Source organism: Rattus rattus, chromosome 2, assembly GCF_011064425.1.
Source record: "Rattus rattus isolate New Zealand chromosome 2, Rrattus_CSIRO_v1, whole genome shotgun sequence".
Taxonomy (NCBI): Eukaryota; Metazoa; Chordata; class Mammalia; order Rodentia; family Muridae; genus Rattus; species Rattus rattus.
The window spans coordinates 199,044,981-199,059,887 of NC_046155.1; the positions used below are offsets into that span (position 1 = coordinate 199,044,981).

Consider the following 14,907-nt stretch of genomic DNA (forward strand, 5'->3'; position numbering starts at 1 on the left):
CGTGGTGTTTAAGCGTCGGGAGAGACGGGTGGCCTGGATGTATAACCTTCAGCATCAGACTCTCAAAGGACAGGCACATTTCCAGTAACAGCTTCATTTCCCCGCATTCCCCGGGGAAAGAGGGCGGCGAGTTCTGTTGATGGCATCAGCTGACATCACTGGCTGGGATCATGGGGACGCTGGGCCCACCTCAGCGGTGGCCTGACTGCATCAACCTCTGGGTTTCCCAGCTCCTGCCACGTGAGCCGCCCTAATATGGCCAGGCTCAGGAGCAGCCTAGGAGCGCTTCCTTTCTCCCGGCTGAAGGAGAGAAAGCTAGAACAAATGCTTAAAGTCAAACACAACCTGAAGAAAAGCAAATGGGGATTTAGATTCGCACCTGGTCAAATGCAAATCCATGGGCTGCAGAATATCCAACCTTGGGTTATCAATCATTAAATTAAAAAAACAAAGCTTTTGCCTCCGCCCTTTCTTTTGCTGCTCGAGAACCTTCGGCAGCCCCAGGACAGACCCCAAAGCTCTTGTCCCCTTTAGTGACCTGAGAAGCCCTGGGGGCGGGGTGGGTTGCTGGGGGCCTGGTGGCGGAGTCTCTGGTCCTAGCTGCCTAGGGGGAGATGCTGCAAGGCGTGTCTGGGCTGTGCTCATGTGATGAAGGGAGGGAAAAACAAGGAGGGGGGGAGGAGGCTACGAGGGTGGCTTTTTTTTTTTTTTTTTTTTTTCTTTTTAAGGAGTTTGCCACGAGCGCGTCCCCTTCATTCTCAGTCCGGGTACGTTCTCAGCAGGATCGCAGAGAGCCGGAGCTCCTCACCCTTAGTCCCTGTGGTCCTGGGCGCACATCCTTGCCCTTCTGCGTCTCCGCGGTCCTAGGAAGGCAGCTAACCGGCGGGAGTAGAAGAGCCACTGAGCCATGGGCGCAGGCAGTTCCACCGAGCAGCGGAGCCCCGAGCAGCCGGCGGGGAGCGACACGCCGAGCGAGCTGGAGCTCAGTGGCCATGGGCCCGCAGCTGAAGCCTCGGGAGCAGCTGGAGACCCCGCCGACGCGGACCCCGCCACCAAGGTAAGCTACGGCCACCTGCCCGGGTGGGGCGGGATGGAGATGGGGCGTCCTGGCGGTTTCCGCCTGCCACAACTTCCCGGCGGTGCAGCCCATCTGCAAACTCGAGCGCAGCCCTTTGCAGTCTCTGGGGTCTTTTGCACCGGGGCGGGGCTGGCATCTTTGTGGAGGGTTTCTAAGGGCGGCGACCTAGCCAGCCCTTCTGCAGCCATCAAATCTGCCCCTGCCCGCCGTTCTCCAGTCTTTCTTCTCTCTTCCGGTGGGCTTGCAGCCTGCGGGGGTGGGGAGGGATGACCCGTGGGGCATCCATAAGAATTGACCGTGGCCCGGCATCTTAAGTCACTTTATACACCCCCTAGATCCCAGAGAGGGAAAGTCGGGACCTGCTTTGAAGCCGGGCAAACCTAGGTCCTAGGGTCCCCGCCCAGTGTTGGCCTTGATACCAGCCTCCACCCGGGCCACCAGGTTTGGTACCCAGAGTCCTGCGGCAGCGCCTGGGACACCGCCTAGCTGATGCAGAGAGCAGGCGTGTAGCTCTGTTCCAGACTGAGAGAACCGGAGCAGAAGCACCAATGGAGAGATAGGCAAAGCTGGAGTCCTGTCTCCCTTTCTCACAGTTTGCTGTCTGTGGACTCAGTTGGATAAACAAACATAGGAGTTAGAAGTTCTGCACGGATGCAGGCAAAGGCTTAAGTGATCGTTCCTTGCACTCTTTCTGTAGAATTCACTGTAAAGCTCCAGAAATATGGCATTTTATAGGATGCTTGGTTTGAGCCTGGAATATTCGACCCTGCCCACCACCGCCTCCACGTTGTGTCTTGCTCTCGTTATTGTATTTTATTTCTGTCCCCTTTCTCTTGTTATTGTTCAGGGTTGTTAATTAATTTGCTTACTTGTTTTAAGACAGGGCTTCACTCCGTAACCCAGACTGGCTTGGAACTCACTAGCTAGCCCAACTAGTGGCAGTCCTCCTGCCTCAGCCTCTCAAATGACTTTGTAGCCACACCCAGCTGGCAACGTATTTTAGCTATTTCCCTGCACGTGCTTGTGAGCAAGACTTCGCTCGGGTGGATTTATGGTAATCGTACAGAAACATGTGAACAACCAAACAACTTAAACGAAAAAACCAACCAATTGCTGAATTTGGTGATCAAGAGCAGCGAGGACCTTTAGGAACGGGTCAGGAAGTGTAAACATCTTTGTGTGAGGACAAAACATTGAGGTCCAGGTAAATCTCACAGAGACGGGATCTGATAGCTTTGAGTTCTTTAGTTGCCTAAGTAGGCTGAGTGGCCTATCTTTAACTGTTTCTGCCTCCAGTTTTTAACTCATCACCACTTGTAAAATCCAAACAAGGTCCTCCCTGCCTCAGACGCTCAGGTTTTCGGAGAGGCTTCTGACATAGTCTCCATCTTTTGGATGGTTTGGTTACATTTTAATATTTGTCTAACACTCCTTTAAAAGAAAAAATTACTTTTTGAGGAGTACACTTGTGCATGGTTCGCGGGTGCTTGGGGAAGCGGGGGGGTGGGCGGGGGGGGGGGCGGCAATGTGTCATGGTGCGCATGTGCAGAGGTCAGCGCTTGTGCGGAGGTCAGAGGCCCGCTCTGTGGGGTTAGTTCTCTCCCTCCACCTTTATGTGGGTTGTGGGGTCGAACTCATGTTGCCAGCTTTGCACAGCAAGCACTCATTCTCGCTAAACCATGTCACTGCCCCTCACCATGTTTTGCCGACAATCACCTTCAATATAGCTCCAATTTGGAATGTAGTCATTTTAAGATATAATTGCTAAAAATCTGCAGTCCGGAGAATTTTTCTTTTTACTTTGGTTTTTATATGACTTCAGCCTTACCTGTTTTCAGTGAAATATGAACCTTTAACTCCTTCCATGCCCTTCCCGTAACCTACGTCCCCCTTCTCCATCAACCTCAACCACCATCTTGAAACACCCAAGCAGTCTCTTTTAAAAGATGGTTTTAGTGACATTATTAATTTGTTGGCCCGTTTCCCAGTTATCAATTTGGATGTGGATCAATACAGATGCACGTGCTTGTTGGAACATATATGTTATTTCATTTCCACCCACAGGTTACCAGGTTTGAAGACCTAAGACTTTGAATAGGATCTCAGAATTAAGAATGATTCAACACCCCTAACTCTTCCCTTACTCGTCTCCAACTTAAGCTCCAATCTCTGACCTCCAAGGCATAGAGCTTACATCACTCTTGTCTTCTTAGCCTCTTGCCCCCTTCCCAGCAGTTTCTACTTTTGTGGACTTAGGGGCTTTTTAACCAACATGCTTCACAAGGCAAAGCGCTTACCTGGTTTGCTGACAAACTGTCCCCTGTGTGAGGCAAGGTGCCTGACGTGAAGCATAGGGAACTTGGCAAGAGCTAAAGGTGGAAGGAAGGGATGATTTTGGCCTGTGGGTTCTCCTTGCTGAATACCAGCTGTCTTCTTCTCGGGTTTGACTTTTAACCTCATTATGATTAGTTTTATGTATCAGATAGTGACTGAGACCAGTCTGTAGTACTTAGTAGCTTGAGCAAATGATTTAGGAAGAAAATCAGATTCGAAGGCCAGTTTGCTCTTTAGAAAGAAAGAGGCTTGGCTGGGAGTGTGGGCTCACATTTGCAATCCCAGCTTTCTGGAGTCTGAAGCAGGAGGACCACTATGACTTTGAAGTCAGTTTAGTCTGGGCTACGTGAAACCTCTTTCTTTTTCTTTTTCTTTTTTCTTTTTTCTTTTTTTTTTTTTTTGGCTCAGATGAAACATACTGGATTACTTCTGGATTACTTCTGGATTACACATATATGTATATGTAATCTTGATGAATTTGTAGACATTTTGGGGATATAGTTTTTCCCTCTTTGGATAGAATGATCTTTTTTTTTCCTTTTTATAGAATTGATCATTAAAGATTATCAGGGTTTTTTATATATGTCAAATATTTATATCATATGCTACATATTTAATAAATCAGTTGACTTGGGGCTCTTGCTGTTTTCATTTTTTAATACAAAGAATCATTCTTCCTACAACTGGCATAGAACTCACTATGAAGCCGAGGCCCCGAGTTCAAACTTGAACTCTTGGTGATCTTCTGAAGACTGAAATTATAGTTAGGATCCATCATTCTGTTCAGTTTAATTTTATCTGAAAAAAAATATATATATATTTTTTTTTAGGTCAACATAACTTTGGGCAGAATGCTGGGCTACAGTCCCCTATATAGGCCATGGTCCCCTATATAGGCTATAGTCCTATCTCCTTGTTTTAGTGACTTTAGTTATTTCTAAGTGTGCTCAAAGGCATCTCCCTATTTGAACTCTGCCTGAGGTCAGATAAGAGGTAAACATTTTTTTATTAAAATTGTGTATATGTACACTCGAGCATTCACGCACTTGGGTGCCCGTGGAAGCCAAAAGTGGGCTGTATGGAGTAGGTGCTGGGATACCTCTGGTCCTCTGCCAGGAAGTGCTCTTAGCCACTGAGCCATCTCTCTAGCCCTTGGGAATTAAACATGATCATCTTTTTCTTCTTCTTCCTCGTCCTCTTCCTCTTGCCTTGGTTTGAACTCGGGGCCTTGCGGGAACTAAGCCTCAGCCCAAGAGAGTTACACTTTGATTACTCAAGGTTAACATTTAAATGCCCTGTGTCTCCAGTGTTTTATCTATGCTACACTTCAGGAAAATGCAAGAAGTCCTATAGTCAGTCTTCATATGCAAATTCTAACAGGAAATGGCTTGCTTAGTTATTTCCCTGGTTCCTAGTTTACAATGTTTTGGCTTCTCCTGGGGGACAGTAAGATTTGCTTCTCATTTTCTCAGTTGTGTGTCTATAAACTCTGGTCTTTGTGAGTTTATTTTCATTCAGTTGCTGACAATGACTAATAGACTTACATTGCTCTGGTAAATTGGTTTCTGGAGCCAACCTGCTGACCAGTTTGACAAACAGAATGCCTCTGATTTAACTTATTTATTTATTTATTTATTTATTTATTTATTTATTTATTATGTGTGCAGTGCTCTGCCTGCGTATATGCCCACACTCCAGAAGAGGGCATCAGATCTCATTACAGATGGTTGTGAGCCATTCTGTAGGGGCTGGGAATTGAACTCAGGACCTCTGGAAGACCAGCCAGTATTCTTAATTAACTGCTGAGCCACCTCTCCAGTCCCCTAATCTTTGTTTTTATTTTTTTTTCTTTTTTTTTCTTTTTTTCAGAGCTGGGGACCGAACCCAGGGCCTTGCGCTTCCTAGGCAAGCGCTCTACCACTGAGCTAAATCCCCAACCCCTAATCTTTGTTTTTAAATAAACGTTACATATTTGTGTGTGTTTGTGTACGTGTGCATGTGTATACATACGGAGGTCAGAGGACTAGCAATGGGAGTTGGTTGTCTCCTCTTACCTTGTGGGGCGTGAAGATTGAACTCATGTTCTCAGGCTTGGCCACAAATACCTTATATGCTATGTCTTTTTGGCAGCCCTGAATTAACCTTCCTGTATTTTCTCCTGATCAGTGAGTCCAAAGTTGAAAACAGAACAGGGCTCCTGCACCCTGTATGGGTGAGGCCAGTCTCCCCAGGAGGTGGGGAGCTGGAGACCCTTGTGAAGTCCTCAGGCCTTGGTCCCCTTGACTGCTGGATTTATGAGTCACCAACACATAATATGCAGAGCTGAAGAACCCATTGCTTTTCTTTAATTCTGATGTACATAAGAGCAAGTGGTTTGTCCGTATGTATGTCTGCACAGTCACACCTGGTGACCCCAGAGGTCAGAAGAGGGCATCAGATCCCTGGGCACCTGAGTTACAAATGACTGTGAGCCACCAGATGGGTGTTGGGAACTGAACCCAGGTCCTCTGCAAGAGTGACATGTGCCCTTAGTTGCTGAGCCATCTCTCCAGCCCCTTGACCGGTGTTTTAAAGAGTGTGTCTGTATCAAGACAGACATTGGGGGTGCTGTTATTCCATTCCATAATTGACTGCGCTGTGCTACTGTGACTGTCTGAGAAATGGAAGTAGAGTAGTAAAACTGATTTTTAAGAACCAACCCATCTGTCTTTACCCTGAATGGTCTAGAGTAAAAAATTAAAGTAACAGAAAGACTCATCTTTATTAACACATGGGTTTCCTCCACACCTTAGTATATGTGTCATGTACTTTTGGCTGGCCCCAGACTCACTATATAGAGGATACTGTCCTTGAACATGTCATCCTTCCTCTACTCTTGAGTAAATTGGTGGTTTTGCCTGTGTGATTATCTATACGCCAATAGATTGTCCCTATTATAGGAGATGCCGTTCTCTCACTACATCAGAGGCCAAGCCCAGCACCTCCCCTTAGGCTGCTAGGATAAGAGGCTACACCACTAGGTCCCCAGCACCCTCCAACCCCCAGGACTTCATTCCAGCAGTTATAAAATAGAAGGCTTATAAAATGTAAGGGCTCAGCCTTGAGGACTATAGGCTGTTGTACTCTATGTCCCAGGCTAACCCAGAACTCACTGTGTAACCCAGGTTGGTCTTGAACTTGTCCTCTTCTGGACTTGAGCAGATCCACTTTTGAAATATACAAATGAATAACATATCTATTTAGTTTAAGAGCTTAATCAGCCTTCCTGTATATGTGTGAAACACAGTTGTCGCTTTTGCCGGGACTGATCTCCTTCCCAGGGCTGGAGTGGCTCTCCTGTCTCAGCTCCCAGCAACTGGGGTTACAGGGATGCAGGGCTGTGCTCCACTTTCATGGGCCTCTGTCTGCTTCCAGAATCAGGGACCTCTTACAAAATGGAATAGTTGTCTAGATGAGAAGACTAAGGAAACCAGAGACAGTACCGAAAGTTACTCATCTTGTAAAGATTAATGCAGAGGAAACTTACTTACACGGCCAACACTTTTACTCATTTGTTTGTTTTTTTTTAGACAGGGTCTCTCAGTGTAACCCAGGCTCAAAACAGGCAGGCGTCTTACCTCAGCCTCTTGCGCATGTGGGGTGACTCCAGGCATGTACCCTCCTCAAACATAGCTGGTTTTGGCCATTACCTAACTTCATCTTCTGATATCTGAAAGGTCAGATAAACAATTTGGTTCCAGCTTGGTGGCCTGGAACTTTAGCAAGAGTCACCCCACTTTGTCCCAATCTTTGGGCCTGGGGGAGGAGCTCCCTTGTGACCCTGTTTCAACCCTGTGAATGTTAGGACAATCAACACAAAGGAAATAGTATGTTTTGTGTTGGGCTCGGGGTAGCTGAGGACGATAAGCCATTCTTAACAACATGTGGGAAGCCCTGGGTTTCATTCCCACCCACGCAGCATACACTCACAAAGGTGTTTTGTTTTCAACATTATGAACCTGCCTGTTTTCATTGTCTTCTGTGAGTTTTAAAATATATTCAGGGCTTGGGGAACAGAACACCTGTGCAAGGAACGGATTCCGGGAGCTCGTACACATCCATCCTTGACCCGTGCAGCTCTATGAAGGTCATCCTTTGGGATGTGAGAGATTGGAGTTTGTGGCATTTGAGAAAATAGTCAACAGTTGCATCTGTTGTCATCTTTTAACCTAATTCTTAGTTCTCCTAACCCAAACTTTTAAGAATACCACAGTAGAAAGGTAGACAAAGAGATAGGCAAAGGATAAATAATACATTGCGTGTTTGTGTTTGCACTTGTAAGTACAGTAGCATGGGGAGTCTATGAGGCCTAAGCCAGTTCTGTTTCCACCACGACCCGGAGAATGAACTCAGGTGATCAGGCTTAGTAGCAGGTCAATAGCCTATCTTGCTGCTCTACTACAACATTGGTTTTTAAAAATTAATTTTATTCCATATGTGTGTTTGCCTGAAAGTATGGGTACCAAAGGCGTGCCTGGTACCCATGGAGGCCAGAAAAGGGCATCAGTAAAGCTGGTATTGCAGAGGGTTGTGAGCCACTGTGAGGGTGTTGGAAACTGACTGTGGGTCCTGTGAAGAACAGCTCTTACCTGCTGAGCTAGTTTTCTTTCCTACCTTCCTTCCTTCCTTCCCTCTCTCTCTTTTCTAAGATAGGGTTTCCCTTTGTAGCTCTGGCGGTCCTGGAACTCACTCTATAAACCAGGCTGGCCTTGAACTCAGAGATCCACCTGCCTCTGCCTCCCGGGTGCTGGGATTGAAGGTGTGAGCCACCACTGTCCTGCCCCCCTTACTTCTTGAAAAATACATGACTATAAGTATTTGACTCATTGTTTGGATCTTGAGCCATTTTCCTGCTGATCAGAACCTTCTGGAGGATGCAAAGATGGGACTTTTTTGTTTTTTAGACATAGGCTTTTTCCTTAAAGACCAAGATTGTCCTTGAAATCACTGTGTATCCAAGTTTGCCCTTGGTCTCTTGAGCCTTCCTTCTCTAGCTCCTAAGTGCTGGAATAGTAGGCGTGCATAAGCAGGATGTGAGGGAGGTGTGTGTGTGTGTGTGTGTGTGTGTGTGTGTGTGTGTGTGTGTGTGTGTGTGTGTTTGCTTGAGAACGTTGTCTTCCAACACACCAGAAGAGGACATCAGATCTCATTACAGATGGTTGTGAGCCACCATGTGATTGATGGGATTTGAACTCAGGACCTCTGGAAGAACAGTCAGTGCTCTTAACCACTGAGCCATCTCTCAAGCCCATGTATAGCCCAGGCTGTCCTTAAACTGGTAATCCTCCTGCCTCTGCCTCCATCAGCAAATCCTACCGGTGTGCGACATCACAACACAACCAGTCCTCTGGATTCTTGAAAGGCCTCTGTGTATTCTAATATTTCAGTGTGGGCACTGTGGCCTCAGAGGAGGAGAGGCGCTGACACACAGACTCCTCCTCCCCCTGGTGTTTAAGGCTTAGGTGACAACTCAAGAGCTTGCGTGGGTGGAAGGGAAGGTGTAAGAAGATAAAGGCCTTTATTCCCTCTCACAGATCTGGAGAAGAAAATAAAGGAAAATCTACTTAGTATGCTGTAGGAGTGGAGGCTGCTCTGCCCGGAGCGGCTCAGGCAGGGACTGGTATACACGAGCCACATCAGGTGTTGGCGTGTACAAACTATGTCTGGTGGAGGTTCAGGGTCCAAGAAGTGTGCCTACACACACAAAGCCCCAGGGGTTGGTTTGTTTTGCTTTACTTTGAGACATGGCTTCTTTATGTAGCTGTTGCTTGCCTCGGCCTCCCGAGACCTAGGATTATAGGCATATAATTGGTTAAGCCCAGTGCCTCATGCTTCACATGGTAAAGGCAGGGCTCTGCCCCACCCCATTTAGATCCCCTGCACCCCAGATAGGAGTTCTGTATGTACTTCTGCCTACCCTGGAACTTGCTCTATTGACCAGGATCAGAGCTCCACTGGCCCCTGCCTGTTTCTGCCTCTGCCTCTTGAGTGCCGAGATTGAAGGTGTTCCTCCCACTCCCACCCCACCCCAATCCCATTTAGATCCTAATCCATAAGAAAGGCTTATTTTGATGCCTAAGAGGAAAAATCTGATTACTGTCCATATATATATATGTTTCCTATTACCCTAGTGCCATGGGTCACGTAGTCTCTTGTTGAACCTTTCTCTACATATGCATATGCCTGTTTCAATTTTTAAAAAAAATTAGACAACTTTCCTCTGTATTTGTACAATGAATTAAAAACATCTGGTCAATTATAGTACCAAACGCTATGGCCTAAAATATTTTTCATATTGCATATATTCTCTCCTTGCTTCTCAAGGCTGAGGTGATTGTTGAATGTGTGGTTATGTAAGTATAAAAAGGAAGCGGGGATTCCTTTCTAACCTCATGTGTTGTCTTCACATATGATATACATATATATATATATATAATATATGATATATATTATATATTAGAGGTAGCCAAATATGATGCAGAGCTGTCTTTAATGGCTACACAGCGCTTTAGGCTCAGTGCTAGGGAGGCTTTGGGAGACTGAAGCCAGCTTGAGCTAACATAGGGAGGCCTTGTTTCTAAGGGAAAAGGAAAGCGTGTTCATATTTTCTAAGCTTAGAGATAGAGAGCAGCAACAGTGTTTGTCTAGCTGTGCACAGGCCCTGGGTTGGACCTCCAGTATCACAAGTAGATCAAACAGGTAATTCTTAATTGTGGAGTGTTCAAAGGGCAGTGGTTTAGGTATGGTGAGGTTGCGATAGGAAAGCGCATAGCGTTGTTCATCAACCGGGGGCTGGGGAGGCCTCTTCAGACGCAGCATTCAGTGACAGGTTTAGGCAAGCGCAAGAGAGGGTCGGAGACCTGCCATCAGTTAGTCCAGATCCACGCAGAGACTTTTCTAGATAACTACTTTGAAAAGCAAAGAATATTTTGGAAAAGGATTTTAGTCCATTCGTGGGGAGGCCGGAAGAGATGAGACAGGTTAAGGAGATGAATGTTTTTAAGGGAATAACGAAAAAAGGATGGTAAAGTCTCAGTTCATCTAACGGCATTAGAGCCTCGCCCAAGGTGGAGGGCTTCAAAGGTGAACTGAAAGCTTCTCGTGCCAAACACCGCAGATGTAGAAGATCTCTGCCTTCCATCCATCCGCAGAGGGCCATCTAGAGGGACAGTGTGGGCTGGAGACAGGTGGGAAGTGAGGCTGCGAAGGGAGACTGCGAGCATTTTCAAAGGACACTGTTGGCTCAGATCTCTGCCAGGTCAGTGAAATTTGAGCGGGGCACTGGCTTGGCCCCGGGGCAGACAGGAACAACAAGGGGACCAGCAAGATGGCTCAGCAGGTAAAGGCACTTACAAGCCTGACGACTTAAGTTTGATCTACAGAACCCACAACGGAAGGAGAGAATTGTCTTCTAAAACTTGTTCTCTAACCTCCACATACTCGTGTGGTATCTGTGTGCCCAGATTTAACACGAAAACATCATATATCCCCTTCCCTATTAATAATAAAGACCTAAAAGCTAAGACAACAAGCAACCAGATCTCCAAAGTGGAAAATCCCGGTGAGAGTACATGCTTCAACCCCAGCACTGGAGAGGACCGACAACGGAGAATCATGATTTGCTAGTCAGATTAGGTCACGAACCGAGTTAGGTGAAACCCTCTCTCAAAACCAAAACGGGACCGCTGCCTTATCTTCTAGGCTGCTGCTCCAACTCCCAGGTCCAAGAGATGCCTCTGGCTCCGCCTCCCACACATCCGAGAACACATGGCTTCACCTGAAGGATCCTCAGAAGGGAGACTTTTGCTTATTTGTTTTTAAAGACCAGGTTTCTCTGTGTAGCTTTGGCTTCACAGAACTCCTTCTGTAGACCAGGCTGGCCTCAAACTTGCAAGAGACTGCCCCTGGCATTAAAGGTAAGCGCCACCACTGCCCTAGTGAAGGGAGGCATTTTTAACTGTTAACTTGATACAACGTAAAATCTGCTGGAAAGAGAATCAGTGCGGGATTATCTAGAGCAGGTTGGCTGATGGGCCTGTCTGGGAGATTGTCTTGATTGATGGGGAGGCATTCAGCCTAGAGGTGAATGGTACCATTCCCTGGATTGAAGCCCCAAACTCTAAGAATAGGACTAGCTGAGTTGTAATTATGTATGCAGTCATTTCTCCTTATTCTTGACTGTGGATGTGGCTACTTCAAGCTCCCACTGCCTTAACTCCCCGTCAGTGATGGACTGTAACCAGGAACGGAGATCAAATAATCCATTCTCCTCTCATCTCCTTTCTGTCGGGGTGTTTTATCCCAGCAAGAGATATGAAGCTAGGACATCACTCGTAAGCAATAATTTGGGACTCGAGGGTTTTCAGAAGGGTGCACCCTTGAGGATTTGGGTTTAAGGCCAGCTGAGGGTATGTGGCCAGCACCTGTCACAGATATAGAAATATGTAAGCAAAGGCTTCAGTAATGGCCGAGGCATCATACTTAGCTATACATCTCTAACAGTGCTTTTTTCCTGAGAGCACAGACTGGGCGGGGTGTGTCATGGAGGTCATCAGTACAAGGGGATAATGGTGTGGAACCTGAAGGGAGGGGAAGAGCACGGAAGCAGAAGAGAAAACTAAAGGCAGCAAGCTGGGCATCTGCCAGAACAGCACTTACCTCAGCCAGGCTTCTCCACTGGGAAACAAAGGTCCCTGCGGGTTGACCACACCCCTTCTGTTTGCAGCCAGGAGAAAGATGTCTTAGGGATGACTCTTTTGGGTAATGTTTCCGGTCTTTGCTATTTTGTGGGTTCTTTTCCCCACCTTTTATCTCCCCACCCCCCATCATTAGATAGGAGAGAAAGGATAGATGGGGTGTGGGGGGATAGAGGTCCTTGGATCTAATTTCTTCTTGTTTCTCCTTTGCTTGTACTAGTCTTTGCTATTTTGTGAGTTCTTTTTCCCATTTTTTTTTATCCCTCCTGGTTTTACCTCCTACACTAGATAGGAAAGAAAAGAAGGGTAGAAGGGAGAGAGAAATCCTTAAATCTATTTTCTTTTGTCTTGTTTCTTCTTTGAGCGTGGCTAATCACAAACCACAACCAACCCCCTTCAACGACCACCACCACCTATCAGGGCTCTAGCATTTATATATCCTTCAAAAAATTCTCAGAATTCCAAACGTCACACAATCGTAGAAACTATCGGCAGCCGGCAAATCAGAGTCAGCCATTGCGGACAGCCTGAAGTAGCCCGGTGCCCCCCACTCCTGGGATTAAAACAAAAAACTGTATTCTTATACTATTCCTGTGTTTTTTTTTTTTTTTTTTTTTTTGGTTCTTTTTTTCAGAGCTGGGGAGCGAACCCAGGGCCTTGCGCTTCCTAGGCAAGCGCTCTTCCACTGAGCTAAATCCCCAACCCCTATTCCTGTGTTTTTAAAGAAACCCAGACTCCAAAATTGTCACTCCAGTGCATGTAGTGTCCATGTTCGGTGTCTGCTTTTGGGCTGTGCTGAGGACCGGGTGGTTGGTGGTCTGCTCTCTTAGTCGTGTGTCTGAGTGTGTGGTTGCTTATTGGCGCTTGCAGGGCAGGCTCTGCATGCTGGTTGTCACTGCAGTCAATTTGTTATTCCTTTTTAAATGTCCCACTGAGCCAGGTGTGGTGGCAGCAAGCTCCTTTAATCCCCACTCAGGAGGCAGAGGCAGGTAGATCTCTGTGAGTTTAGGGCTAGCCTGGTCTGCAGAGTGAGTTCCAGAGAAAGTCAGGGTTATACAGAGAAACCCTGTCTTGGAAAACAAAAGCAAAGCAAAACAAAGAAGTACCAATTATTATTATTACTACTAATACTATTATTTTTGTGTGTGTGCATATGTGTGTATGTGTGTGTGTGCTATGGTTATGTGTACTCAGGACAACATAGAGTAGTTAGTTCTCTCCTTCCACCACACTTGAGGGTCTGTCTTATCTCTGTTGTGCTGACCACCAGGCCAGCTGGCCCTGAAGCTGTCAAGCAATTCTCCTGCCGCTGCCTCTGCCTCCCGTCTCACAGAGGGTGTTGGGTCACAGATGCAGTTAAGTGTTTTTAGTGTAGGTTACAGAGACCTTGCTCAGGCTTGCCTTACATTAGAGCCATTTTGCAACTCAGGTCACTTTTCCTTTTTCCTTTTTGATTTTAAGCACAGTTTCATTCCATAGTGCAAGTTGTCCTGGAACTTACTATGTAGCCCAGGCTGCCTTTAGCATACGGCAACCTTCCTGATTCAGCCTCTTAAGTATTAGGATTAGAGGTATGTGCCATCATACTGGCTAAATACTCCTTGATACTGGCGGTCTTCACAGCGTACTTTGACGCACACACAGTGGCACACACCTGCAAATGCTGGCGGGGCTGAAGCAGGACAGCAAGTTCAAGGTTAGCCTGGGCTACATAGTAAACCTGTCTCCTAAGTAGACGGATGAGGACAAAAGGAGGGTTGGGGAGATGACTTAGTAATGTGCCTCTCATGCAAGCATGATGGCCTGAGCCATGTTCCCAGCATCCAAGTGAAAAAGCCTGGTATGTACTCATAATCCCATCACTGGGATTACAGAAGTAAGAGGATTGGTTCTTGGGGCTTGCTGGCTAGCTGGTCCAGGCAAATTGGTAAGTTGCAGGTTTTATGAAAGACCATGGTTTGAAAACTCAAACTGGGGGCCAGGCATGGCAGCATGGGCCTCTAATCTGAACAGAAGCAGAGATCTATGTGAGTTTGGTCTATATAGCCAGTTCCAGGCCAGCTAGGGTACACAGTGAGTCATGTCTCAACAAACAAATAACAACAATAGATAGAAGTTCAGGACAGCAAGATTGCTTGATGTGTTACAGCGCGTGCAGCCAAGCCTGGCCTGACTTTGATTCCCAGAACCCACAGGGTAATAGGAGATAACTTACTCCTTCAAGTTGTCCTTTGACCTCGACATGTGCATCATGCCATGGGTGAATGGCATCTTGTACACACAATAAATACACGTAATACAATTTGGTTTTTTGGTTGTTTTTTTTTTTAAAGATTTTGTTTATTTCATATATATAAGTACACTGTAGCTGTCTTCAGACACACCTGAAAAGGGCATCAGATCTCATTACAGATGGTTGTGAGCCACCACGTGGTTGCTGGGATTTGAACTCAGGACCTCTGGAAGAGCAGCCAGTGTTCTTAATTAACTGCTGAGCCATCTCTCCAGCCCATGTAATACAATTTGTAAAAGATGAGCAATTGAGGAAGACCTGGCCTCTATTCAGGCATATGCACCTGTACCCATTCACACACATGCATGAGCACACACATACACACACACACACACACACACACACACACACACACACACACACACACACACACACACACAGTCTTACTATACAGTGCTAGATCTCCGAGAACTCACTATGTAGACCAGTCTGGCTTTGAACTCACAGAAATCTGTCTGCCTCTGTCT

The 14,907-nt window shown here is 46.5% G+C and overlaps 1 protein-coding gene across 1 annotated transcript in view; it reads left to right on the forward strand.

Moving 5' to 3' along the window:
* Nucleotides 1-740: 740 nt before the first annotated feature.
* The window catches only part of Akap12 (A-kinase anchoring protein 12), an 89,287-nt gene continuing 75,120 nt past the window's right edge, over nt 741-14,907 (forward strand). The window contains 3 exon segments of the mRNA XM_032894797.1: nt 741-988; nt 990-1,034; nt 1,037-1,057. Coding sequence (XP_032750688.1) covers nt 908-988; nt 990-1,034; nt 1,037-1,057 — 147 coding nt within the window. The 5' untranslated portion in view covers nt 741-907.